The 26,036-nt window shown below is 55.9% G+C and overlaps 1 protein-coding gene across 4 annotated transcripts in view; it reads right to left on the reverse strand.

Annotated features, from left to right (window-relative positions):
* The window catches only part of IGSF9 (immunoglobulin superfamily member 9), a 61,868-nt gene extending 42,503 nt beyond the window's left edge, over positions 1-19,365 (reverse strand). For 3 of the 4 annotated variants that reach the window (XR_013348696.1, XM_077841436.1, XM_077841438.1), the window contains exons 1-4: positions 18,648-18,761; positions 17,353-17,773; positions 16,000-16,191; positions 2,432-2,584 (exon numbers count right to left, since the gene is read on the reverse strand). Coding sequence is in view for 3 of the 4 variants with exons in the window: in XM_077841436.1 (XP_077697562.1) it covers positions 2,432-2,584; positions 16,000-16,191; positions 17,353-17,410 (403 nt within the window). In the remaining variant the exon portion in view is untranslated. Of the gene's footprint in view, positions 1-2,431; positions 2,585-15,999; positions 16,192-17,352; positions 17,774-18,647; positions 18,762-19,144 lie in introns of those variants that run through there. The other variant, XM_077841437.1, reaches the window with a different exon arrangement.
* Between the last annotated feature and the right edge of the window lie 6,671 nt (positions 19,366-26,036).

Here is a 26,036-nt window from a genome sequence, read left to right on the forward strand (position 1 = left end):
GGGCCTGTGTCCATTGCACTCAGCTGTAGAGTGCACAGGGCACTGTCCATACTACACCCAGGGCCCAGCCAGCATCCAGGCACACAGCTGTGCTGGTCCTGATGGGTCCGGGATTGCTGGGACTCTGGGGCAGCCACTGGGTTTCTGTGGCAAAGGAGAGGGGAGGCACAGACTGTGCAAACGCCTCGTACAGAGCAGGGCTCACTCCCTTGGGCCTGTGATGATGGCAGGGTGCCTGCAGCCCCCAGGCCAGGCTGCTGGGCTGGGCCAGAAAAGAGGCATTCGGGTAACTCCTCTGCCTCCCCAGCTGGATAGGATGGGAAAGCCCACAAGGCATGAAGTACAGGGTCAGGGTGGCTCCTGCAGGCCAAGGGCAGGGATGGACCTGCCCTGGCATCCAGGCCTCCCAGTCCCCACCCCCTGATGCTATAAATGGAGAAGAGGCTCCGCACAAAGGCTCATTGTGTGCTGCCTGGGGTCCAAGGGTCGGGCCCAGCTCTTTGGGAGGTTTAATAGTTAGGCTGGGCCTTTTACAAGTGTTTACTTAGGAGGGTGGGTTTGGGTCCCTTTGCAGGCTTCTCTGGGAAGGTGGATTGGGAAGGGGGAGTGGAGGTCGGGGCCCTGCAGGGGCTGTGTCTGCTCCAGGAACAGCATCCTTAGGCCAAGGCAGGATGATCCCCGCCGGGCTAGGGGCTCGCTCTGGCTCCCCCGCATATTTATGCTGAGCAACTTGGGCTGTACAGACCTGGAATGGGACCCTGCAACCCATCCATGGGGCCCATGTGCTCAGATCCAGTGTGGGATGCTGAAGCCAAGGGCTGTGATGGCAGTGCAGCCTGGCCAACATCCCCAGAGCTAGCACTGCCAGTGGGTACAGGAGAATTACACCCACATGTCTACCAAGGGCCCCTAACGGGGGCTGCCTCAGGCATGTGCAGAGGGTTCCCGGAAGAGTCTCGAGTTGGGCTCCGAAGAACTGGAGCAATAAGCTTGCCGGCTGCTCTGCTAATGTGCTTGGCACAGAGGGGAAAAGTGGAGCTTTCGAGGAAAGCAGCTGCCAGGGTTTCACAGAGGCTAGCAAAGGCAAGAGGGGCGGGGACTGGACAGGGACATGCCTCACTGCTCCTGTCCCCCGGGCTGGAGCAGGTGTGATGGTCTCACTCTACTCAGCCGTGTTTACCCTGACCGTGTGCTCGTTCTGCTCAGGGCTAAATGAGGAGCCCAGGGAGGATTGGGCCCAGGGCATATCCGGGGAAGGGGATCAGGCCTAGAGCATACCCAGGGGAGGGGTGGGGGAAAAACTGGGCCCAGAGTGTTGGGTGTACCCATGTGGGGTGGAATTGGGCCCATAGTGTATTGGGGGGAAGGAGGGGGGAAACTGGGCCCAGAGCATACCTGGAGAATGCGGAGGAGGAGGATCAGGCCCTGAGCGCAAGCGTGTACCCGGGGGAGGAGAATCAGACCCAGAGTGCAGCGGGTGGGGGGAGATGGGACAGGGAGCAGAGATCAGACCCAGAGCATAGTGTGTCCCCAGCACACTCTGCACCCTGCCCACAGCTGCTTCGAGTCTGCCACAGGGTTTGGGAACCCCCAACACCCCCCATTCCAATACAAGAACTGGGATCCAACACCCGCAATCACCCTGGGGCGCCATCAGGCCCAGCCCGAGACATGGCATGGGGCCACGATGGCCCCAGCAGGCCCTGCCCAGCACTGCCCCTGCCATGGTGCAGGCAGGCAATCACAGCACTGCCTCTAGGAAACCTAGGCCCTACGTAGGGGAGGCAATGCCTCCTTCACACAGAGCTGGGGAGACCAGTGCCAGTGCAGGTGCCTAAGAAGGCTGTAATAGCTGCTGGTGCCAAGCAAATCTTGTGCCCAGGATGGGGAGGGAGCTCTGGTCACTCCCCAGGGCACCCCTGCATGGGGAAAGGCTGGACACGCCTGGCACGGGGACCTAGAGTGCCCTGTCACAGGGGAGGGACTGGTCATGCCTGGAACCAGAATCCAGAGACCCCCAATGCAGGCAAGGGCTGGACATGACTGGCACCAGGACCCAGAGTGCCTTGGCACAGGGATGGGGGTGATCATGCCTGGCATCAGGACCCAAAATGCCCCGGGAAGGGAGGGGGGGGAATTCGGTTTCACTGGCACCAGGACCCAGACAGCTCTGGCATGAGGGGCAGGGGGCTGATCACGGCTGGCACTAGGACCCAGAGTGTTGCTGCATGGCGGAGACTGGTCATGGCTGCCACCAGGACTCAGAGCCTCACTGCATGGGGGAGGCTGGTCACAGCTGGCACCAAGACCCCTAGTGTCCCTGCATGGGGGAGGCTGGTCATGGCTGGCACTGCCTCTATCTCTCCCCGTCTCCCTGTGGCACTGCCCAGCCTCCCCGCCAGAGCACACCATCGCCTGGCCTGGCACATACCGTTGACAGTGAGGTGGGTCCAGGTGCCATTCTGGAACTCGTCGTCGTTGCTGTGCCTGTCTAGGAAGAGGACGCGACACTCATACCAGCCTTGGTCCTCGGCGCGCAGGAGGTCGATCTGCAGTGAGGCACCTTCCTGGATCCGCACACGACCTGCCGACATAGAGCCAGCCTGTCACTCAGTCACCGAGCTGCTTGGGGGCAGTGCCAGGCACCAACAGGGGAAGCTGTCTGGCCTGGGAACACCCCCTACTTGAGGGCAGTTGCCTGGGCCAGCTGTGTGCTGGAGGGCACATGCCCAGCCTGCGCCAAACCTTTCTGTGCAACGCTGGCAGTGCCAGCTCAGTATCTCGCAGCCCTCTAGGCTCCAGATCAGTGAGCTCTATCCAGTCCCCATTCAGCACATCCTGGCCTCTCCCAGCGCAGTACCCCAGCTTCCTCCCCAACCCACCCAAAGGGGCCAGCTGGCTCTTGGTCCAGGCTGAGGCCCTACAGCTCAACCCCCTGCCTCATAGCCCTGCTCCTGCTCCAGGCTGGGGTGGGGGGCTGGGAACTGCCCGGCAAACAAATGCCTGGCTGAGGACAAGGTCAGATACACAGACTCAGCATTAGACACATTGCTGCTGGCCCAGCGGGGCAGGAGGGGCAAGGCAGTGGGGGAGGGGAGATGCAGAAAGGGAGCTTGGGACAGAGGAACTAATGAGACCCTCCAGAGTCATCCTCTAGTACCAGTCTCCTCTACCTACTATGGCATGGGAGCCCCGGCCGCAAGCCCTGCAGATTGCTGTGCGCTGAGGGCCCCCTCCCCAGCAGCTGCTGCCTCCTTAGGGAGCCCCCTCCAGCCCCCTTTGCCCACAACCACCAGTGCCACCCCCCCAAACCCCCTTCCCATCTTCAGCCTGCCCCCTCCCCCAGAGTCCTTGCTAACCACACCTCCCTGGGAGCCTGAGGCCACCCCCTCCCCCTCTCCAGCATCCCCAGAAAGCCCTTGCCCCTCACCCTGCCTCAGCTCTGGCCAATCCACTCTCCCCTGCCCCTCCCCCCATATCCCTGGAGCCCTCACTGAACCCCTGAAAGTCTGAACCTCCCCTCCTCTGCCACAGTAACTTCTGCCTCCCCCAGGAGCTCCCCTCCCCCAGTAGTCCCTACCCCTGCCAGCCACCTGAGCTGCTGGTTCCCAGCTTGATCCCATCTCCTCCTCCCACCGCACCATGGGGGTTGCGGGCCTCAAGCATTGCGTCCCAGTCCCTGCTCTGGAATACACACCGCAGGCTGGGACGGCACTTGCGTGCGCAGGGTCATGGGGCAGCAAGCCAGATGCAGGGGCTGCCCCCAGTCCCACTGTCTGGGGCTGCAGAGCACCCAACTGGGGGCCCAGTGCGCAGCCTCTTTCATGAGCAGGAGGCTAAGTACCCTAAAGAAGCAGCAAATGCAGCCCCCTAATCCTCAGGGCTATTATCAGAGCCATAATCGGCTCAGGAGCACAGCCGGCAACTGGCTCAGTGCAGGGGCTGTGTACACACACCCTGCTATGTAGGGCTACACCGCACCCCCCTGCGATACACATAGCGACCCTGTTACTCACCACCCACACAAATACACACTGCTACACTCCCCAACAAACACATATGACCACTGCTACACCCTCCCATACAGTTACCCCAATACATGCTGCTAAACACTCCCTGCTAGACACTGCTACACATCCTCCTGATACACGCAGCTACCCCTGCTACATACCCCCACACAAATACACACTGCTACACCCACTGACACACACATATGGACACTGCTACGCCCTCCCATACATAGTTACTCCAATACACACTGCTGAACAACCGCCGCTAGACACTGCTACACACCACCAATTCACACAGCTACCCCCACTACACCCTGCTAGATCCTCCCCACACAAATACACACTGCTACACTCCTCTCATACAGTTACCCCAATACATACTACTACCTGCTCACACTGCTAGACACACACATAATACACACAGCTACGCCAATACACAATGCTACACGCCCCCAAATACACACTGCTACATCCCTGATACACATGCACCCGACACATATACTACACACACCAATATCTTATCCATCGACCCAACACACACACGCAGAGATAGAGACATATACACCCCCCCCAATACACACATACTAACACACACCCTGCACACCTTGTTCACCTATACAGACCCATGTCTTTATGCTCACACACTGACATGCACATACATACAGTGCAATTCAATAATACGTCATGGGCACAACAAGCTACGCAAGGGTTCACAAAGTGTAAAAAAAAAAGACTGTCTCGGGGAAAGAGAGACATCTGCTTAGGACTTGTATGCATACACCCACACCTGCACAAGTGTGCATACACACTTGCATGCGACCCACAAACACGCATGCATTGCCACCCACCCATAAGCATGTACACCAAACATATCCTCGCCTATGGCCACATTCCTGTATGTGCACACCAGGATCCCTACCCACAGATACCTACCTCTACCTGCATACACCCATATAAACGTGAGTGAGCACACACACTTTGTCTCAACATAGGTCACTACTCAACTGTCCCTCATTTCACACCCACACTGGCTCCCCACCTCGCAGTCTCTGGGGCTCGTCCCTTTTAATGATGGTGGCTGACTCGGGCTGCACACACCCCAGAGCTCCACAAAGCTCCCAGCGCTACAGGTCATCACCCAATCCCTCTCCTGCATGGAGGTGGGATCTGTAGCAGACCTCTGCAGGTTGAGAGGAACACTCTGCAACATGGGCTTACCGCACAGTTCACTGAGAAACACTCCCCACCAGCTCAGCACAATCCCATTCCACAAGACTCCCTTGGCCTAAAAAGCTATCAAAGGCCAGGTCCACATTACAAAGTTTTGCTGGCACAGCCGTATCTATTAGGAGTGTGGAGGGAAAACCATCCTACATCTCTGACCAACACAGCTGTGCTGGCAAAAGCCCCTATGTAGACAGAGCTATACTGTCAAAAAAGTCCTTTAATGAGGTAGTTCATTTGGTTTGGGGAACTAGGACTAGCGAAGTTGCCATAGACAAAAAAGGGCAAGGGATGCAGACTGGGATAAGTAAAGAACATATCAGAGATCTGACTGATCTGAATGAATTAAAATCAGCTGGGATGGATGCTATTCACCTGGGTACTGAAGGAATTAGCTGAAGAAATCTTGGAGCCAATGGTAACAATGTTTACAAATTCATGGACGACAGGAGAGGTCCTGGAAGACTGGAGAAGGGCTAACGTAGTCCCCATCTTTAAAAAGTGGGAAAAGGAGGAGCCAGGGAACTATAGACCAGTCAGGCTGACCTCAATACCTGGGAAGCTACTAGAGTAATATAAAAACATTCAATTTGCAAATACCTGGAGGATGATGGGGTGATCACTAGCAATCACAGCATGGATTTACCAAGAACAAATCATGCCAAACTGGCTTGATTTCCTTCTTGACAGGGTAACTGTTTGGTGGACAAAATATACCTGGACTTCAGCAAGGCTTTCGACACAGTCTCGCATGACATTCTGATAGATAAGTAAGCTGGAGAAACGCGGGCTTGGCAGAACTACCATTAAGTGGATACATAATTGGTTAAACCAGGGGTTCTCAAACTTCATTGCACTGCAACCTCCTTCTGACACTAAAAATTACTTCACAACCCCCAGAGCGGGGACTGAAGCCTGAACCCACCCGAGCCCCACTGCCCCAGGTGGGGGGCCAAAGCCTGAGGCCCACCACTCCAGGAAAGGGGGCAAAGCTAAAGCTCAAAGCCTTCAGCCCCAGGCAGGGGGCCTGCAACCTAAGCCCTGCTACCTTAGGCTTGGGCTTCGGCCCTGGGTTCCAGCAAATCCAAACTCCAGCAAGTCCAAGCCAGCCCTGGCGACCCCATTCAAAGGGGGTTGTGACCCACTTTGGGGTCCTGACCCACAGTTTGAGAACTGCTGAGTTAATCGCAAACAAAGAGTAACTATTAATGGAATGATGTTGGAGTGAAGTGAGGTCTCAAGTGGGGTTCCACAGGGATCTGCTCTGGATCCAGTATTGTTTAATATCTTTACCAATGACCTGGATGTAAGACTAGAGTGCGTACTGATCAAATCTGCAGATCAAAGCTAGTGGGGGTTCCCAACACTTTGGAGGATAGAGCTAAAATGCAGAGGGATCTTGATAAATTGGAGAACTGGGCTACAGACAACAAAATGAAATTAAACAAAGATAAATGTAAGGTGCTACACATAGGGAAGAAAAACCAAATGCACAAATACGGAATGGGGGATACCTGGCTTGGCAGCAGCACTGCTAAGAAGAATCTGGGAGTGGTGGATCACAGCCTCAACATGAGTCAGCAACGCAAAACTGTTGCAAAAAAATCAAATGCAATTTTAGGTTGCATTAATAGAAGCAAAGCATGCAAGCCATGGGAAGTGATAGAACTGCTCTACTGAGCGCTGGTTAGGCCTCAGCTGGAGTACTGTGTCCAATTTTGGTCACCAATGTATAGAAAGGATGTAAAGAAACTGGAAAGGGATCCAGAGGCAAGCGACAAAGATGATCAAAGGGATGGAATGCAAAACATAAGCAAAGGCTGAAGGAACTGGGTATGTTTAGTTCGGAAAAGAGGAGATTAAGGGGGGACATGATAGCAGTCTTCAAAAACTTGAAAGGCTGCCATAAAAAAGATGGAGAAAAGTTGTTCTCTTTTGTCACAGAGGGAAGGACAAGAGGCAATGGATTCGAACTAGAGCACAGAGATTTAGATTAAATCTCATGAAAACCTTCCTAATGGTAAGTACAGTAGGACAATGGAACAGACACCTAGGGAGGTTGTGGAAGCTTCCTCACTGGAGGCTGGAGCCATCTGTCTGCGATGGTTTAGACACAACAAATCCTGCATCTTGGCACGGGGTTAGACTGGATGACCTTTGCAGTCTCTTCTAACCCTATGATTTTAAGCTCCACTGGCAAACCCATTCTAGTGTAGCCGCAGCCCGCATGTCACAGAGACCCCAGTCACAGGGCTTAGATGTGCACCAGGAGGGTGTCCTGCTGTGTTTGTGCCCATTTATCAGTAGTGTCCATTCCTGGTCTGGTGGCAGGTTGCTACATACTCCCCCGCCTTCCCCCACCCCGCAGACGTCCGTGCACTTTCACGCATATGTGTGTGCTCACCAGCCCTCTGCCCCAAGCCTTACGCTCACAATCCCCTTTCAGGCTGGGTACACACCAGCATTTTGCTGGGATTCCCTGTCCCTGCACCAGCCCCTCTGCAGGGTTGTAGACATAAACAATGAAATGGCTAAACTAACCTAACCTAAACTCCACAGCCCCAAACAGGAAGTGGGTAAACTCAGTTTACCCAGGTTTACTCTCAACTATATGACCGGACTTGCTGCATCCATAGTGAAGGGCAGCAGTGTAGACCAGCCAGTAGCGCATTAACTGCCACGTGGCCTAACCCTGCTTAGAGTGGGCCCAGGTGAGTCGGTAATGCTGGTATGCCTAGTGCTCCCCCAGCTGCGACTGATTGCCAGAGGGGCTGCACCAGGGGGAGCTGAGGCAAATTGCCAGTGTATATAAGGGGCCAGATCCCAGCCCTGCTATAACGGTGCCCAGTGCAGGTGCAGCACAGGCCCAGCATCCCCTTTGCTAACCCCTTGCAACTGCCTGGCAAAGGGGAATATGCTCCAGCAATTCTGGTCTGCAGCCTGGGTCAATTAGAGCAGCCCCTGGGACTGCTCAAATTTAGGCCCAGGGCTGCCTGGAATCCTTCTCCCCCATCCCACTCTGCCCTTTCTGTGTCTGCCTGCTGAGAGGCCCCAGGCCTCCAGGCAAGGAGGAGGGGTGCTGGGTATCACACAGGGGCAGGGCCAGGTGGGGGTGGGTAGCAGAGTCAGTGAGGCGGGGAGCTCCGGGGAATTCCCCTCCCCCACCCTGGAGCAGCAGCCAGGCTCCTAAACAAAGGCCCCATTGGAAGGAACTAAACCCTGCAAAAAGACTGCAGTGGGGACCCCTCCCTGATCCCTTCCCCCAACCCCTCCATAATCCCTGCACTGGCTCTGCCCATTCCTTCCCCCTCACTCACCAAGAGGATTGGCAACAAAACATCATTGACTTTAGCAACCCCAGCCTCCCATTGCTTAGCAACCACCTTTCAAAGGCTGCAGCTCCCCGCATTAGCTGCTCCTGTGTCTGGAAGCAGGAGTGGCAGGTCAGGGATGGGAGAGGAAGGCAGGGGCTGCACTGACGGACATGGGGAAGATGGGGAAAGGAGGAGGAAAAGGAGGGCGGGAGAGTGGAAGAACTGTTCACACATCCCCAGGCAGCAGCACCGGTGCCGCATCCTTGTCCCAGGCGGGGATTTACATGGGGCTCGGCGGCTGTCCCCTCCGTGCCCCACACTCAATTCCTTGCAGCAGGCCGGAAGCAACTCCCCTGGACCTTGCTCTACTCACCTGTATCCATGGTGTGCAGGCACCACTTGATCTGGTTTGAATCCATTCCCAGGGGCCTCCAAATGCCACCCCAAAGCAGCCCCCATGGAGCCATCCCTAAGTCAGGCAGACTGAGGCTGGCAAGATCAGGACACCTGCCACCAGCCTCTAGGGAGAGAGGAACTCCATGCCCTGCCTTAGCCAGTCCTGTCTGCATGTGGTTGCGCCCAGCTGCCAGGCAGGGACAGAGGGCCATGGCTCAGACTTTAGGGCCTAGATTAGGAAGGGCTTGCTTTGTCTAGCGGCACTAAGATCCTGCGTCTTTGGGCCTCTGGGCAGGGAGAGTGACTCCTGGCTCCCAAGCCCCCACCTTGATTTCACAGGGAGCCCACCTAGCAGCACATGGGAGCGTGGAGGAAGCAACCTTCCAGGAGACAGCAAGAGTCATGACCTGCCCCAGGCCCAGCACATGCACCTGCCTCACCAGCAGCAGCTGCACCTTGAAGAATTGCCTTCCCCTGATCACAGGCCCGGGGGGCATGCCACAGGCGGGGGTGTGCATGAGATGCTTCCTGGCAGCTGCTCCCACCAACGGCTGGAGCTGTTTGAAAAGCGCCACATGGGAACTGCAGCAACGGGACTGAAATTCCATGTGAAATCCCAGCCTGACCTCCCTGGTGAAACCGCAGGCACTTGCCACTGGCAGGCCCCGCCCCCACCCCACTCCTAACTCACCCTCATCCCCCACAGCAGATTGAAAATAAGCAGCCAGTTGCCATGGGAACAAGGGTGTCACTGAGCAGCCCCAGGACTCTGCCCTGGGCTCAGGGTCCTCCCAGCCCCTCCCCACAGCACAGCTCTGCCTTGGGCCCAGCCCTGCCCCCTCCTGGCTCTACCCTGGCCCAGCCCCCAGCTCTGCCGTCTCCCCCCAGCACAGCCAGCACCCTCCCAGTCCTCCTCTTCCCAGCAGGGCTCTGCCCTGGGCCCAGCCCTGCCCCTTCCTGGCTCTACCTTGGATCCAGCCCTGCCCTCTTCCCTCAGCACGGCTCTGCCCTGGGCTCAGCAACCTCTCAGCCCCTCCCCGCAGCCCAGCTCTGCCCTGAGCCCAGCGCCTTCCCAGCCTCTCCCCCCAGCACAGCTCTAGGCCTAGCAGCCTCTGGCAGCCCACCCACCCCCCACACACTCCCAGTGCAACTCTGCCTTGGGGCCAGTGACCGTCACAGCTGCACCCCCTCTGCCCTTAATTGGGTCCCTCTGGTCAGTATCTATCTGCTTTTCCATGTGCCAGCCCCAGGCTCCCTCCATGCACTCCATGAGTCAAACCAGGTTCTTCTCTTTCCCCCATCAGCACCAGGAGAGGGGCTCAGCAAACCTCTTGCTGCCCTCCCCTGGGTGGCCCTTTTGCCCCAGTGTGGCCAACTTGAACTTCTCCCCGGTTGCATTGCCGCTGCCCCCGCAGGAGTGGCTCCTGGAGCATGCCGGGCTGCTGGGAATTGCTGCATTCCGCAGAGCTGGCTGGGGCGAGGAGGAAATGTGCCGTTATGGCAGTCACTATTGGGAGTAGAGACACACTGTCAGTATCCCAGTCCACCCCGAAATACATCATCCCCCCGACATGGTCTCCGCCGCTGGAGAATGCTTCCATGCATGGCACTGCACCTGCATTAGGGCTGATGCACACAGAAGTACTTTAGTGCAACCACCTCTGGGGAGGTGGCAACCAGCCAACACAGCAAAAGTTTAGCATCAAGAGGAATTGCCTGGGATCTTGAACTGCCTGCACAAAGCAGACAGAACCCAAGGCTTTTAAATCCTCCTCCAAAAGACCTAAAGGCCCAGGATGGTGCCCTGGGAGGATGAAGCACTGACTGGTTGACATTGCATTATGATTCCAGGGAGCTAAGCCAAACCAGGCTCTTAACCAGTGACAAACATGCCTGTAGCATCTCTCTCCATCTTGGGGGGAGAGATAGCTCAGTGGTTTGAGCATTGGCCTGCTAAACCCAAGGTTGTAAGTTCAATCCTTGAGGCGGCCATTTAGGGATCTGGGGCAAAAATTGGGGACTGGTCCTGCTTTGAGCGGGGGTTGGACTAGATGACCTCCTGAGGTGGTCCGTTCCAACCCTGATAATCTATGTAGCATGCTGGGAGCCTTGGCTGGGCTGTCCCTGAGGGGACCCACAAGCTGCTATGCTTTCACACCTGGCCAGTAGGTAGCATCGGGGGAGCCCCTCACTGCTGCAGAGATGCCTGTGAGCAGCACTGAACCCTGCATTCAACGGCCCTGGCAAGACCCCTGCCCTCAGCAGCTCACATACCAGGAACAGCAGCCATGGCTGCAGAGAGAAAGGAGCCAGCTCTGAGCTACAGGCTGAGTGGGGCAGCTCTCTGACCAGGGAACCACCAGGGCTGGTGGTGCCTCTGGATCCCAGAGCCCGGCCAGCCAAGAATGCCTTTCAGACCTCAGGACAGACTTGGAGCCAGAGGCCCTGGAGAGGTGTGGGGAGGAAATAGTTGGTCTCCACAGAGACTAGGTCAGAGTGTAGGGGAAAAGGCAATGCAAGACCATCCCCCAGTCATAAGTGAGCACCAGGAGGCAGAAACCCCCCAGACTGGGGAGGTGTGCAGTTGCCCAGCAGTAACCCAGCCAGCAGCTGTGAGCCAGGGGTCGTGGTGAGGAAGCAGGACTGTGAACAGCTTGGGCATAGGCTCCCCTCCCATGGCCAGCCATGCAGAACGAGCAAGCTGAACCATGTGTGGTCCCCGCTGCCAGGAAAGAGCCTGACCCAGGGATTCTACTGCCCACCCGCAGCCCAGAGGGCAGCTCAACTGCCCAAACCAAGGACAGAGCAGTGCATGCTGGGAGCAAGCCCCTAAATGTTAACGTGCACACACTCCTACTCTGAAGATTAGCTATTTCAAGGTAGTATCTTGCTACTCAACAAATCACTCCCTTTGTCCAGGCATCAGAGTCCCATCAGCTCCCTCATTAGTCCTGCAAGTCAGCACAGCCACAGGAGAGGAACTGGATTCCAGTCTGGCTTGTGCTTCATCCTGGCAGTGGGGATGGGCTTAAAGGCATTAGGAGACAGACAGGTGGAATTAGCTCCATTCTGAAGGCAGAGTCTTTCCTGCTGGTGATCTGAGAGTGGGCGGGGGAGCCCAGTGGGACTCGCCCAAGGGCTTGGGGGCAGCACTCCATAATTGTCAGCTGAGCAGCAAAGCTGGGCCAAGTTTTTCAGATAAATAGTGTATATCAACTCCTCCCACCTCCACGGCAGTGTCTCTCCCACACCAGCTGGCTGAAATATAATGATCATTTTTCTCCTAAATCCTCCCCAACTCAACCCATGTTGAAAGCTGCGATTTCCATGGGTGCAGGGCCACCCTGCTGGCAACAGGCTTTTCTTGGTCTGCATTTTGGTGTCCAAGACGTCAGCTCTCATTGGCCAGCTTGGGCACAGGAAGGATTTACTTTTTTTTAAACTTTTGCTTTTGAAACAAAGTCCAGCAATATTTTTGCAGCCAGCCCTGCTCACGCTGGAGGCATACTCCTGCTATAGCTTGCCAATACAGCCTTGCCTGGGCAAAGTTTGGGTGCCCCAGATCTATCCCACCCTGTCCCCCAGAGTCTGGCTGTAACAGACCTTTATTGGGATGTGGTTTGTGTTAGTGCCCCCAGCCTCTGCCCTGGCCTGCAGGGCTGTCAGTCCCCAGCCCCATAGCCGGCCCTCCCACTCTGCCCCAAACCAAAGCTTTCAGCATTCCCTTTCACTAAGAGAAGATCCTGTTGCTCACGCCTCTGCGTTTGCAAAGAGCCCTGAAAATCTGCCACTGTTCCACTTTAAATACCCTCTGAGTAGGAGAACATCCCCCTCCCACGCCACTGCCCCCTCTCCAGCAGCTTCGCTCCAAATCCCACTCCACCCAGTACTGCCAATTAGCAGCTTTGCCGAAATCCCCTCCCCAAGCTCAACCTTCAAGTGACCCACCAGGCAGGGCTGAGCAGGCAGCGCGCACAGCCCCAGGACTCCAGCAGCGATCAAGCCACAAAAGTGTGGAGAAAGGCTAGCTCAGTCCCAGTGTGTGTGGCGGGGACAGAGGGGCTAGAGGATGCTTCAGACACAGAGATCCTAACCCAGGGCTGGCTTGAGAGAGGGAGTGGTGTGCATGTGTGTGTCCTTCTGTGTCTCCCAAGGAGATTTTAGTTCTGTTTGTCCCCAAATACTGAACGACTCTTGGAGCTGCGATTGGCTGGGGCCTGAACAGGCAGGACAGTGCCCAGTTCCATGGTGTTGTGGGACTTAGTCCTCTCCTGTAGGGGGAGCTGTCTGGTACTCAGGGCAACAAGGGTGGGGTGGGGAGCAGGGAATATTGGACATTCCAGGTAGGTGTAGCTGATGGGCAGTACTGTGACACGAGGCAGCATGGATGAGGTGGAGGGGTGGGACACGGGTCAGGGGACTATGACACAGTGCGCATGGGGCTGTGACACAGGGGTAGGCTGGATGTGGCAGTGGGGGAAGGGGGGGCTGTAACAGAGGAGTGGGGGGGTCTGTGACACAGGGCAGTGAGGATGGGGTTGGGGGGCTGTCACACTGGGCTGTGACACAGGTGCAGTGTGGATTCAGCGGGAGGGCTGTGACAGCAGGCTGTAACAAAGGGGCAGTGTGGATGGGGCGGTGGTGGGGGCTGTCACACAGAAGTGGGGGTCTGTGACACAGGGCAGTGTGGATGGGGTGGGGGGGGCTGTGACACAAGGCAGTGTGGATCGGGCGGGGGGGCTGTGACACCGGGCTGTGACACGGGGCAGTGTGGATGGGGCAGTGGGGAGGCTGTAACACAGGAGTGGGGGTCTGTAACACAGGGCAGTGAGGATGGGGCGGGGGTCTGTGACACAGGGGCAGTGTGGATGGGGCAGCGGGGGGCCTGTAACACAGGAGTGGGGGATGGAGGAGCTGTGAAGAGAAGTGCAGGTGGGGTGTGGGGATACTAACAGGAGCCGGGGGCTGTGATGCAGGTTGGTGTAGATGGGGGTGGGGGGGCTGTGACTCGGAAGGTGGGTGTGACACATGGCACTGTGGATGGGGCAGCTCGGGGATTGTAACAGGAGCCAGGAGGCTGTGAAGAGAAGTATGGGGGGTGAGTGGTAACACAGGGGCTGGGGGCTGTGATGCAACGGCAGTGCAACTGCGGAAAGGAAGAGGCTGTGACTGTCACACAAAAGCCCACGCTCAAGGTTGTGCCAAGGGCTCCCTGCAGTTCTTCCCATGGGATCGCAGCTCATCCCAGAGCCCCAGGAACTGCCAGGAGGCCCAGGTGGCGGTTGGCTCCCAGGCATGAATTTCCCCTGGCAGCAGCAGGCCCCAGTTGGGATTATGGGATTAGAATGTAACAAAGATCCCAGGAGCAGCGTCAATCTGACCTCTGACCCTGGCAAGAAAGAGCCTTTGTGTGGCCCAGGCCCAAGGCACCCAGCTCCTGCGCACAGCACAAAGAGGCCAGCGACTTGTTCAGGCCGGGACCTTCATCTGCTGCCTGCCTTCTTTCAGCAGCCCCAGCCCCATGGTGCCCCCACAAGGTTCTGTGCTGCAGGGAGTCCAGCTCCCGGTGTGGCGTGCCGCTTCCTCCCAGTTTCCCTTTGCCCTGCGCCGAGCAGGATGCCTGCACGTTGGGCAGCAAGACACAGACCAACAGAGACTAGTACACTCTGGTGCAAGGCAAAGATGTACCACCGAGCCACTGAAACATTCCCATTCAAGTGCAGACATGTGACGCCATGCATGGATGCGGGCTCAGAGCCTGGCAGTGTACCTGTCTCACAAAGCCCCAGACAGGCCTGTTCCCAGGCTGGAGGGAGGAGAGTCTCCCTGCAAGTGGAGGCCACCAGCACATCAATAAGGGGAGGGTCACACTATGGGAGTTTCCTGCCTCAGCAGGTGCCCATTGATGTGTCCACAGCCCCATCCCCTCCCCCACACTCAGCTGAGCTGTGTGTGGCTGAGGCCAGATTTGCCTCCCCCACCCCCCTCAGCACAGAGCCTTAGGCATAAGAGGATGGGGGAGGGAACCCCCCCTGCAGCCCCTCACAGCGCCCCTCCCCCCACTTCCTCCACACTCCCATCCCTACCAGCGGAGAGGGTCAGACCAGTCAGTCCAAGCTGCAGGGACGGACCCCTTCACCTCCCTGCCTTGCCCCATGGCCATCCCTTCCTCCAGCTGGCATGGGCAGGGTGAGAGCCCTGCCTGCTGCGCTACACAGCCCATGGGGCGTGACTAATGCAGCCTGACAGCAGCAGCCCTCGGCTGGGGCCCAGCCGTGGGGGCGGGGAGGAGCGTGCGGCAGGTAGAGCACTAGTGCGCTGTACACACAAGAAGACCCAGAGCTAGTCCAGCACAGGGAATGCCATGGCCTCACCCTCCTGGGGCCTGGCCAGTCACCAGATACTACAGTCACGGGAGGGAACCCAGGGCTCCTGCCAGGAAACTCCTCTGGGCCCCAGGGTGGGATGGGCTCGCCTCAGGGAAGGCAAACACCATGCAGCTGTGTAAGGCCAGCCCACGGACTGCACCTCAGACACTGGATCACATGCCACAGAACCAGCCACTGCCCTACTGCTCCCCCATCGGTGTGTCCCACCTAGAGAGCCTCCAGCCCCGAGACATGCCAGCATGTCCTCTGCTACATTCCACCCTGCCACGTCTACCTCGATATACACCAGCGTCCCCTCTGCTAAGTCCCAGCCCCACCCCCAACTTCTCCTACCCCATATACACCAGTGTCCCCTCTGTTACCTCCCAGCCCCGCAGGACTTCTCCGTCCCCAATAGACACCAGCATCCCCTCCGCTACGTCCCAGCCTCACCCCCTACTTCCCCTACCTCCATATACACCAGCATCGCCTCTGCTACCTCCCAGCCCTACCCCCGACTTACCCTACCTCCATATATACCAGCATCCCCTCTGCTACGTCCCAGCCTTCCTCCTCCCCCCAGACTTCTCCTACTCAGATACACACCAGCATGCCCTCTGCTACATCCCAGCCCCCAGGTCCTCCCAACGGGTTCACCTTTTCACTGCTGTCCTAGCATGCACTCACCTACGTACTCCGGATCGATGCGTGGGGAATAGAGCCCAAATTTGATAAAGATGGGGAGGAGGAAGCCGAAGCGGACCCACTCGATCACATAGAGATGGGGGCGTGCCTCCTCTGCGTTCAGGAGGTCACAGCCCAGGATCACGCTCTCTCCGACACGCCCAACCACAGCCTGAGACTTCACCTGGCCGTTACCTGTAGGGCCAGCACAGGGAGATTTCACACTCATGGGGAGGACATCCCATGAGCTGCAGCCCACCATCTCCAGTGGAGCCCCTGCTATGTCCTGGAGCTCAGACACAGCACCGCATCAGTCAGCCAAGCCCCAAGTTGGGATGCTCCCACAGGTATCCAGGTTATGCAAGGAGAGCCCATGTACCCTGCCCCACCCAATACCCTGCAGCGAGGCAGGGCCCATTACACCCAGCACCCTGGGCATGGCGCTCTCAGAGCAGGATTCAAAACCCTGAGAGGGAACGGCTCCTGGGGCCATAAGTGACTCCTGGAGAGTGCCTCGCACTACTCTACTGATGACGAGGGAGCCCCGTGGGGTGCAACTCACACTCCAAAAAGGCAGAAGAAGGTGAGAGCTAAGGTTGCGTCCTGCCCGGCTTTACCTGGGGCCCCGGCTTTGCTGTGTGTGCCACAACAACACAGTGTGTTCCATCCCCACATCCCAGCGCCCTTCACAGAGGAAGGGCACCGTCTTCACCCCCCTTGTTAGAGCTCTGCATGGATACAAAGTTTGTAACCACAACTAATCCACAAACATGGTCCATGGATACCCACATCCACATCACTGCAGAATGCAGGGCCGAAGGGAAAGGAATGGAGTAAGTGTGTGGGGGGGTACTGCATCCCCCACCCCAGACCCTTTGCAGCAGGAAATAACTCTCTCGAATAGCCCTGCAGGCTGCTTGCTGGAACTCCAGGGCAGGGGCAGTGCCAGGGGCCCTCAGGCATCCAGTCGTCATGGTCAGAGAGATTGAGCATCACCAGTAGAGCTCCCTTAATGTAACCTGCTGCCTGGGCATCTGGGCAGGGCACCATCTCCCTGGCAAGGGGTGAACGTCTGGGATTCCCTCCCACCCCCTCCTCTTTGGCAGTTCAGCAGCATCACTGTCTCTGCTCTTCATGAACATGGTCCCCCAGAGGGGCACTAGCCTTCTTTGCTGCTCTAATCATGACCTCAGTGGCTCCTGCACCCTCCCCGTGCACACCCCAAGCTCTGGGGCCTGATCAAATCCAATTCAAACCCACAGAAAGGCTCCATTGGGTTCAGTGGCTCCGGGTCAGGCCCCTGGTGCATACAGCTGTGGGGCTGCACAATACAGCGTGCTATGTTCACCCACTTACCTTCAGCAAGGTTGTTGGTGAACAGGCTGAGGTAGGCAATCCATAAACACCAATTCATAGCACAGCTCCCCTTACAGCCACGTTGCACCCCCTGTCCCAAGTCCTCCGGCTCGCCGCACCGCACAGTTAGAGACCAGACCCAGGTGGGGGAGGAGGGTGGGAGGATCAAATGGCTGTGCGATGGGACAGAAGGGTCTGGTGTCCCCCTAGGTGAGACCTGTTAGGGCCAGGAGTGCAGGAGACTCCTTGGTACTGTTCCTAGGTTCTGTGCTTTGGTGGCCTGATGGGAAAGTGCCACTCCTCAAACCAAGAGCCCTTGGCTAGCACAGACCAGGCGCTGCAGTCCAGGCAAGATCCAGCTTGTCTCACCTCCCAGCTGCCCTTTGGTCTCCTGTGGACTATCGGGAGCTCGAAGAAACACCTAGGAAATAAACCAGCACAAAGCCCTTAGGGAGCAGCTCCCTAGCTGGTCTGAGCAGAACAGTCCCAGCATGTCACTGCCCCAGCTAGACACAGCATAGCCAAGCGCTCAGAAAGCATCTGCCTCCCATTTGCATCCCTTTCTCTTCCTGCTCTGTTAATAGCAACATGGCATGCAGGGAGTTGCTAGCCTTACTTCGGGAGAGTCCCTCAGCCCATCTCTCAATCAGCCAGCTGTCTGTGGAGGAGCAGGAGGAGGTCTTGCAGAGTGGGGCAATCAAAAGGAGATCCTTGCCTGCAGCTCTTTCAGCCCCCTCTCCTCTTCCCATCACAGCTCTCCCCTCCTGTGCCTTCTTTCATCCTTCATTTGCTCTTCTCTTTTCATCACTTCTCTCTCATCTAGTTCCCCCAGAGTTTGTGCCCTTCTAGGTACAGCAAGAGCTCCCTCGGGGACAGGCATGGAGCCCTCAGCTAGCCAGCCCCTTTGGGTACCTTACCTATCCCCAGCCCAGGGACCCCTGGATATGGGGGTGGGGGCACAGCCCTGCTCCTCCAGTCCTCTGGCGGTTGGGAGCCTTTGCATTCTGCTTTGCTGGGGCTCTTCCCAGCTGATGACTCCGTTAATAAGAAGCACATGCCCGGCAGGAACCCTCTCCAGCTCAGTGCCCTGGTGTAGCATTGGACCTGCCTCTCTTCCTTAGTGCCCTCGTGCTGAGATCTGGGCATGCGGCCTGGCAGAACCCGACAGGGGAGGCTCTCCCTGTCCTTTCCCACCAGGCCATTTTTCTGCCAGCCTCACTCCCTGTCCTTGGCATTGCCAGGGCCCAGTGCTCCTGGGCACATGCAAGGGGAGCAGCGCTGAGCAAAGCTCCTACCTGGCCGCTGCCTTTGTTCTAGGTCCCGGATCCGATTGCCATGAAGGGCCCCGAGAGGAGATTTCTTTCCCTGCTTTTATGCGGAAAACAAACCAACTTTCCTGTGGGGATCGAATGTGCCTGCAGCCAACGGCAAAGGCCAGCCCCTGCCCACGCCCAGCCACCCCCGCCCCGCCCCACTGCCATCGCCGGTGCAAAACATTCAAAAACAAACACGGTGGCGTCCGGCGCGGGCAGCCCCCATTGGCCAGGCTCGCCCCCCACCGCAGCCTCTTCCCGCGCACCTCCCTGTGCTCACCCTTCCCACGGGATCTCAGCGCCTCCCCCCCGAGGCTGGGTCACTACAGACGGCGAAGCGGAGGCACAGAGGGGGCAGTGGGAGCAGAACCCAGGAGTCCCTCATCCCTGCTAAGGTACCTGGAGAACCCCCCCGCCCCCAGAACCCAGGAGTCCGGCCCCAGCACAACCGCCTCCCCCAGGCCGGCGCCCCCGGATACCTGCGCGCGCGCGCGCTCGCCATGGGCACTCAAGGCTCCTCCGCGGGCAGCGCAGCGCGGCGCCCCGAGCGCTAGCGCAGCCTCGGCGCCATGGTCCGGTCGCCAGTCCCCCCCGGCCTGCGCCCGGACACGCTCCGGGACCGGCAGGGCCTCTCCCGGGCACCCGCATCCGGCGGGCAGCGAGTCGGCGCCGCGCAAGCTCCCGGGGCCCCGGCGCTCATCCCCAGCCCGGGCCGGCCGCTTCGCTGGGACGCGCCTGGCGGGCAGGAGGGAGCTAGCCAGGGCCCCCGTGGCCCCGATCCCGCCAGCAACACAATAGGGGGCGGTGCCTCCGCCTCCGCCCCCCCCCCCCCAAGCCGCCCGTTGCCACGGGGACAGCCAATGCCCTGCGACAGCTCCGAGTGCCCTCCGCGTCTCCAATCGCCGGGCCCGCCCTGCCGCTCCGGGAGCCGGCGGGGTGCGACGGTCCCAGGCTCCGCCTGGTAGCTGCGTCTGCCCTGCGCGGGGCCGGGGGCGCAGACAGCAGCTGGGGCGGTGCGCGCCGCGCATGGGCCCGACGGGCCAGCGCGGCGGGCCGGGCCGGGGTCTCGGTCATCGCCGCCCGGGCAGCGCAGGAGCTGGCGTGTGAAGTTCGTTTGGCTCCTGTCTGAGCCAGGTGATGGCAGCGCGGCCCGCTGGGAACCTCTGGCTGAGCGTGGGAAGCCGTTGACCGCGGTGGTGGGAACAATCAGGGCTCCTGGCTTCGGGGCGAAGTGCGTCCTCTTTACGTGCCTCAACTTCCCCAGCGGTAGCAGGGAGCTTGTCTGTGGGCGTGTGCGGCTGAAGGCATTCCTGCTAGCGCCCGGCAGCGGGGTCTTAGGTACACCAGGGTTGCGTTCCCAGTCAAACCCCACCGCCTCCCCTAGCCCAGCCGCAGAGAGCTGTGTTGTCTGCTGGGGAGTTACCAGCGGATCGTCCAGCCCAGTGCAGGGCGCTCTCTACTGAACAGCCCCCCTGGCACAGAGATCACTCACTGGCCAGGGAGCCCATCCACCTGCTTCACTGCTTTGGGAGTTGGAAACTAGACTGAAACAGACACGGATGATTAGGAGCGAGTTCGCCTTTGCCTTAGCTAGGAAGAGGGACCGCGGGACCCAGCTGGGCTTTGCCATCCTGGGTCATGGGATGTTCTAACCCAGCTGCCCCCAAGGTAAGCCAAGGGCTGCTTGGGGCCTAGGCACGGAGATCACAGAAGCTTAGGAGGGACCAGTCTGTCTCCCCTCATCCTGCCTGTCACCAGGACAGCTCACTCTGGTTCTCCAGTTCTCCTCCCCTGCTCCAAGCTGATGCCCTGTAGGCCTCCTAGCACCTTGCATTGTTGCACAGATGCCACACAGTCCAGACCTGAACTCTGTGTAGCTTGAAACTTGTGTCGGTCTCTTCCACCACTAGAAGTTGGTCCAGGAACATGTATTATCTCACCCATCTTGTCTCTTCCATATCCTGAGATCAATATAACTACAAGCCTGCACACACTCATCCTGTCATGCTGGGTGGGCACAGTCCTCCATGGCCTGTGCCAGTCATAGCTCTGAAGTTATGCTACATACTCTTTACAGAAATATAGTTATGATGTGAATATGGCATAATTAAGATATACTTTATGCAAGATGGCTCCTGTAAGATACAATTGGAAAGGTTATGATTTACTGAATGTGATTATCCAATTTGTATGCAGGTATCTAAAGTTAGGAATATTGACCATGTAATAATCACAGCTGTGTGTGTATGTATTTGGGAGACACCTGCCAGACAACAGGCCATCAGTTTTGGTGGACCATTAGGAAGAAACAATAAGACTTTAAAAATACTAATCTCTCTCCTTCCTGAGAGGTGTCCTGGGACCTAGCTGTGACACTCTAGGTCAGGTGGTCCTGTCACCAAGGTCAGGCTTGACAAAGCCCTGGCTGGGATGATTTAGTTGGGGATTGGTCCTGCTTTGAGCAGGGGGTTGGACTAGATGACCTCCTGAGGTCCCTTCCAACTGATACTCTATGATTCTATGATAAAAACTATCTTGGACTTCTAATAATTTTCCACTAAAAGGAGGGGGACATCAAGACTGGGAAACAAAAGATTCCTGCCTTATGTAAATCTTATTAAAGACTGGGGCATAAGGAAAACAGGACTTTCTCCTCCATTGCCTACCCAAGAAGAAAGACTGCTGAAAGTACCTGAAGGGATAAAGGAACTAGCCTGAGAGGAAAGGCAGGGGTGAAGCCAGACTGACACAGGGGTCCAATTTTTAAGAAGAAATACCTGGAACTCTAAACTACAGAAACTCTGCAACTTGCCTAAAATAACATTTAGGGTCAGAAATTTCTTCTTGAAACCAGTTTCTTTAAGATCTTAAGCTTAGTATGCCTGTTTTGTTTTATTTGCTCAGTAATCGCTATGTTCTGTTTGCTATCCCTTATAATCTCTTAAAATCTGCCTTTTATAGTTAATAAATTTGTTTTGTTTATTTTTAAACCCAGTTTGTGCAATTTCTAAATGTGGGAGGCAAGAAGTTGTGCATATCTCTCTTCACATTGAGGGAGAGGACAAATTTTTATGAGCTTGCGCGGTGCAGATCTTTCTATATAGCGCAAGACGGTATTATTAGACAGTATTATTTTGGGTTTATTCCCCAAAGAGGGTGTGCAAGTGAGTGCTGGGTAAATCCTCTCACACAGAGCTGACTTCAATCTGTGTCTGCAGCTGGATGTGGCCCTATCGGGGGTGTGTGTGTGTGTTGTGTTGCAAGAGGCCGGAGAGCCTAATTCAGCAAACCAGGGAGAGGGAATCCAGGCTGATGGAGCAGGAGGGGCTCAGTGAAACCCCAGTATATCAGGTAGCATCCCAGAAGGTAGTGCCAATTTGTGGAATTTATTTCAGAGTAACAGCCGTGTTAGTCTGTATTCGCAAAAAGAAAAGGAGTACTTGTAGCACCTTAGAGACTAACCAATTTATTTGAGCATGAGCTTTCGTGATAGTCTCTAAGGTGCCACAAGTACTCCTTTTCTTTTTGGAATTTATTTGTGTTCCCCATCCTGAGTTTCCAACCCCCAGGACTCACTCTAAGGCCAGATGCAGCAATGATGTACAGATAAGGGTGAATGACTGCAGCCCTGTCTAGAGACGGCCACTGTGTGGATATTCTCTGACACTCGGATCACATGGTGATGGGCTCCACTACCAACCCAATAGAACGAGGGTGTGGGGATAGATAGGTATACAGATAGAGGAGGTGTATAGGGATAGATAGATGGATGTGTAGGGGACAGATGGTTGGAGAGAGAGAGAGAGAGAGAATGAAGGTGTCTGGTGGTAGATCTTCTCCAGAGGTCCATATCTGAGAAATCACTATTGTATGAACTGATGCCAGGAGATGCCTATCTTCCCTGGACTGAGCCCTGCCTGGGATTCAGGGTGATGCATGTTTCCCTGGAGCTGTCCTGGTTGATTGCATACATGGACAGGGCTCGGGGTGCAGTGGAGACAATGGGTGCCTAGGGGTTGTGTCTGTCTCTTTTTCTCTCAGGAGCCATCCCGCTGGGGCTGCTTTGCGCTCTGGCAACTCACTGCCCTGGTAGCTGAGCTCAGGCTGGGTGAAGCAGCCGCTCCCCCAGTGGTGTGTGCTGCCTGGGAGCGGGACAAGATAATGGAGCAGCTGATACAGGACTCAATTAATAAAGAATTAAAGGAGAGTACTATAATTAATGCCATGCAACATGGATTTATGGAAAATAGATTCTGTGGATATAACTGGATAACATTTTCTGATGAAATTACAAGTTTGGTTGAGAAAGGCAAAGTGCTGATGTTCTGTAAGGTGTTTGGCTTGGTACCACTCAACATTTCGATTAAAAAACTTCAGTGATATTGTAACCTTGCACTCCATATGTTTTATGGAAATATGCTTTATGAGTGAATATGATGCAACTGGAATATGCTTTATGCAATAAGATATTATAACAAAGGTTATAACCTACTGAATATATTCCTCCTATTTGTATGAATGTATCATTCTTGTATCTTGACAGGTTTCAGAGTAACAGCCATGTTAGTCTGTATTCGCAAAAAGAAAAGGAGTACTTGTGGCACCTTAGAGACTAACCAATTTATTTGAGCATGAGCTTTCGTGAGCTACAGCTCACTTCATCGGATGCATACCGTGGAAACTGCAGCAGACTTTATATATACACAGAGAATATGAAACAATACCTCCTCCCACCCCACTGTCCTGCTGGTAATAGCTTATCTAAAGTGATCGTCAGGTTGGGCCATTTCCAGCACAAATCCAGGTTTTCTCACCCTCCACCGCCCCCCACAAATTCACTCTCCTGCTGGTGATAGCCCATCCAAAGTGACAACTCTTTACACAATGTGCATGATAATCAAGTTGGGCCATTTCCTGCACAAATCCAGGTTCTCTCACCCCCTCACCCCCCTCCCAAAAACCACACACACAAACTCGCTATCCTGCTGGTAATAGCTCATCCAAAGTGACCATTCTCCCTACAATGTCAGAGAGAATGTCAAAGAGAATGGTCACTTTGGATGAGCTATTACCAGCAGGATAGCGAGTTTGTGTGTGTGGTTTTTGGGAGGGGGGTGAGGGGGTGAGAGAACCTGGATTTGTGCAGGAAATGGCCCAACTTGATTATCATGCACATTGTGTAAAGAGTTGTCACTTTGGATGGGCTATCACCAGCAGGAGAGTGAATTTGTGGGGGGCGGTGGAGGGTGAGAAAACCTGGATTTGTGCTGGAAATGGCCCAACCTGACGATCACTTTAGATAAGCTATTACCAGCAGGACAGTGGGGTGGGAGGAGGTATTGTTTCATATTCTCTGTGTATATATAAAGTCTGCTGCAGTTTCCACGGTATGCATCCGATGAAGTGAGCTGTAGCTCACGAAAGCTCATGCTCAAATAAATTGGTTAGTCTCTAAGGTGCCACAAGTACTCCTTTTCTTTATTCTTGTATCTGAAGCTAGAAATATGAAGTATAACTCAGAGGTCCTATTGTAATTATGCAAAGTGTGGGCCATTAATGGTGGCTTAGAATTTTGATGGCTACCCTTAAATAGGACAATAGGTTGTGTTTATTTACCTGCAAGCCATCCTAAATCCCCCCAGCAGACTCCCTCCTGCAGCCTCTGATCACATTCCTGGGCAGAGGTGTCACCTCCGCCTCCTGGCTCAGGTTACAGGCTCTAGGTCTCCCATCCCCAGGGCACATTCCCAGGTCAACACTCCCCTCTCCCTGCTGCATCACATTGTCACAACAGAGTATAAGGAATTTATTTGGGGTTTGGATCCCATGGGGAACTGGGTGTCTGGGTGCTGGAGATAGGTGACCTGCTGAGCAGTTTTTGGTTAAAGTCTGCAGCTTTGGGGGCATGGATCAGACCTGGGTCTATGTTCCAGCAGGCTATCATGTCTGGCTCGACAAGGCAGGGTTCTGGAGTCCCAAGCTGGCAGGAAAACAGGCTCAGAGGTAACTTCAGCACATCAGGTGACAGTTCCAAGGGGGTCTCTCTGACCAAACTGGTCACAGATACAAAATTAACGTGATACACATGAAATGGATTAAAAGCTGGTAAGTGATAGGCCTCAAAATGTAACTGTAAATAGGGAATCATCATTGAATGGGTGTGTTTCCAGTGGGGTCCCGCAGGGATTGATTCTTGGCCCCAGACTATTTAACATTTTTAATCAATGACCTGGAGGAAAACCTAAAATCATCACTGATAAAGTTTTCAGACGGCACAAAAATTGTGGGAGTGATAAATAATGAAGAGAACAGGTGACTGACACAGAGTGATCTGGATCAATTGGTAAACTAGGCACATGGAAACAATATGCATTTTAATATGGTTACATGTAAATGTATGCATCTAGAACACAGAATGTAGGCCATGCTTACAGATGGGGGACTCTACCCTGGGAAGCAGTGACTCTGAAAAAGATTTGGGGGTTGTGGTGGTGTGACCAGGTGCAGACTCACCACTGCTGCACCTCCTGGTGGTTGCCCCAGGAATTGGCTCAGTCCAGTTCCAGAACACCCTCAGCGGGTGGTGTCTTGCCCATTGTCTGCTCTACTCCGCTGTTTCAGACCCACATTGCTCCCCCACTCGGTGGTGTCCTCTTCAGGACACTGCCCTCTGCCAGTGCCCAGTACTTCTTTCTTACCCCCCTTCTGGGGGGTCACGGCAGTCATTTGGCTTGCACCCACTGCAGGGGCCAACCACAACCCAAAGTCTAGCCCTTCACTTCACTGGCAAGTTGCAGTCTGTATTGGCCCTGCCCCTCTGCGGCCAGGTGCAGTGCAAGGGGGGGACTAAGGCCCGCCCGCTACTCTGGGTCCAGACCCAGGGACCCTCTAGCGGCAGCCTCTCTGCCCTCCTTCTCTCCCCTTGTCTGCCTATCGTCCCTGGGCTACTTCCCCTTGGCCCTTGCACCTTCTTGGCCCTATCTGGCAGGGGCCTGCAGCCTATCAGGTAATGGGCCACAGCTCACCCTGGGCTCCCCTGAACATGCCAAGCACTTTTCTAGCTCAGGTGCTATCCCTAGGAGCCAGTCTTCCCCCTCCCCCCCCACTTGTCACGGAGAGACTCTCTGCTCTGCTGGGCAGTACCTTAGATCTGGGCTACCCCAGCAGTTGCCTCCTGTCTGGCTCCTAACAAGCCTTTTCCCAATTAACTGCAGGTTTCCACAGCCTCACTGACCGGTTCTGCCCCATCCCCTACTGGAGTGGGCCACCTGCACCACCAGAGCCAGCTCTAGGCTTTTTGCCGCTCCAAGAGCGCAACTGCCCAAGCAAAAAAAAAAAAAAAAAAATAATAATGGCCAGAATGCCGCCCTC

This window comes from Eretmochelys imbricata, chromosome 24, assembly GCF_965152235.1.
Source record: "Eretmochelys imbricata isolate rEreImb1 chromosome 24, rEreImb1.hap1, whole genome shotgun sequence".
In the NCBI taxonomy this organism is placed as follows: domain Eukaryota; kingdom Metazoa; phylum Chordata; order Testudines; family Cheloniidae; genus Eretmochelys; species Eretmochelys imbricata.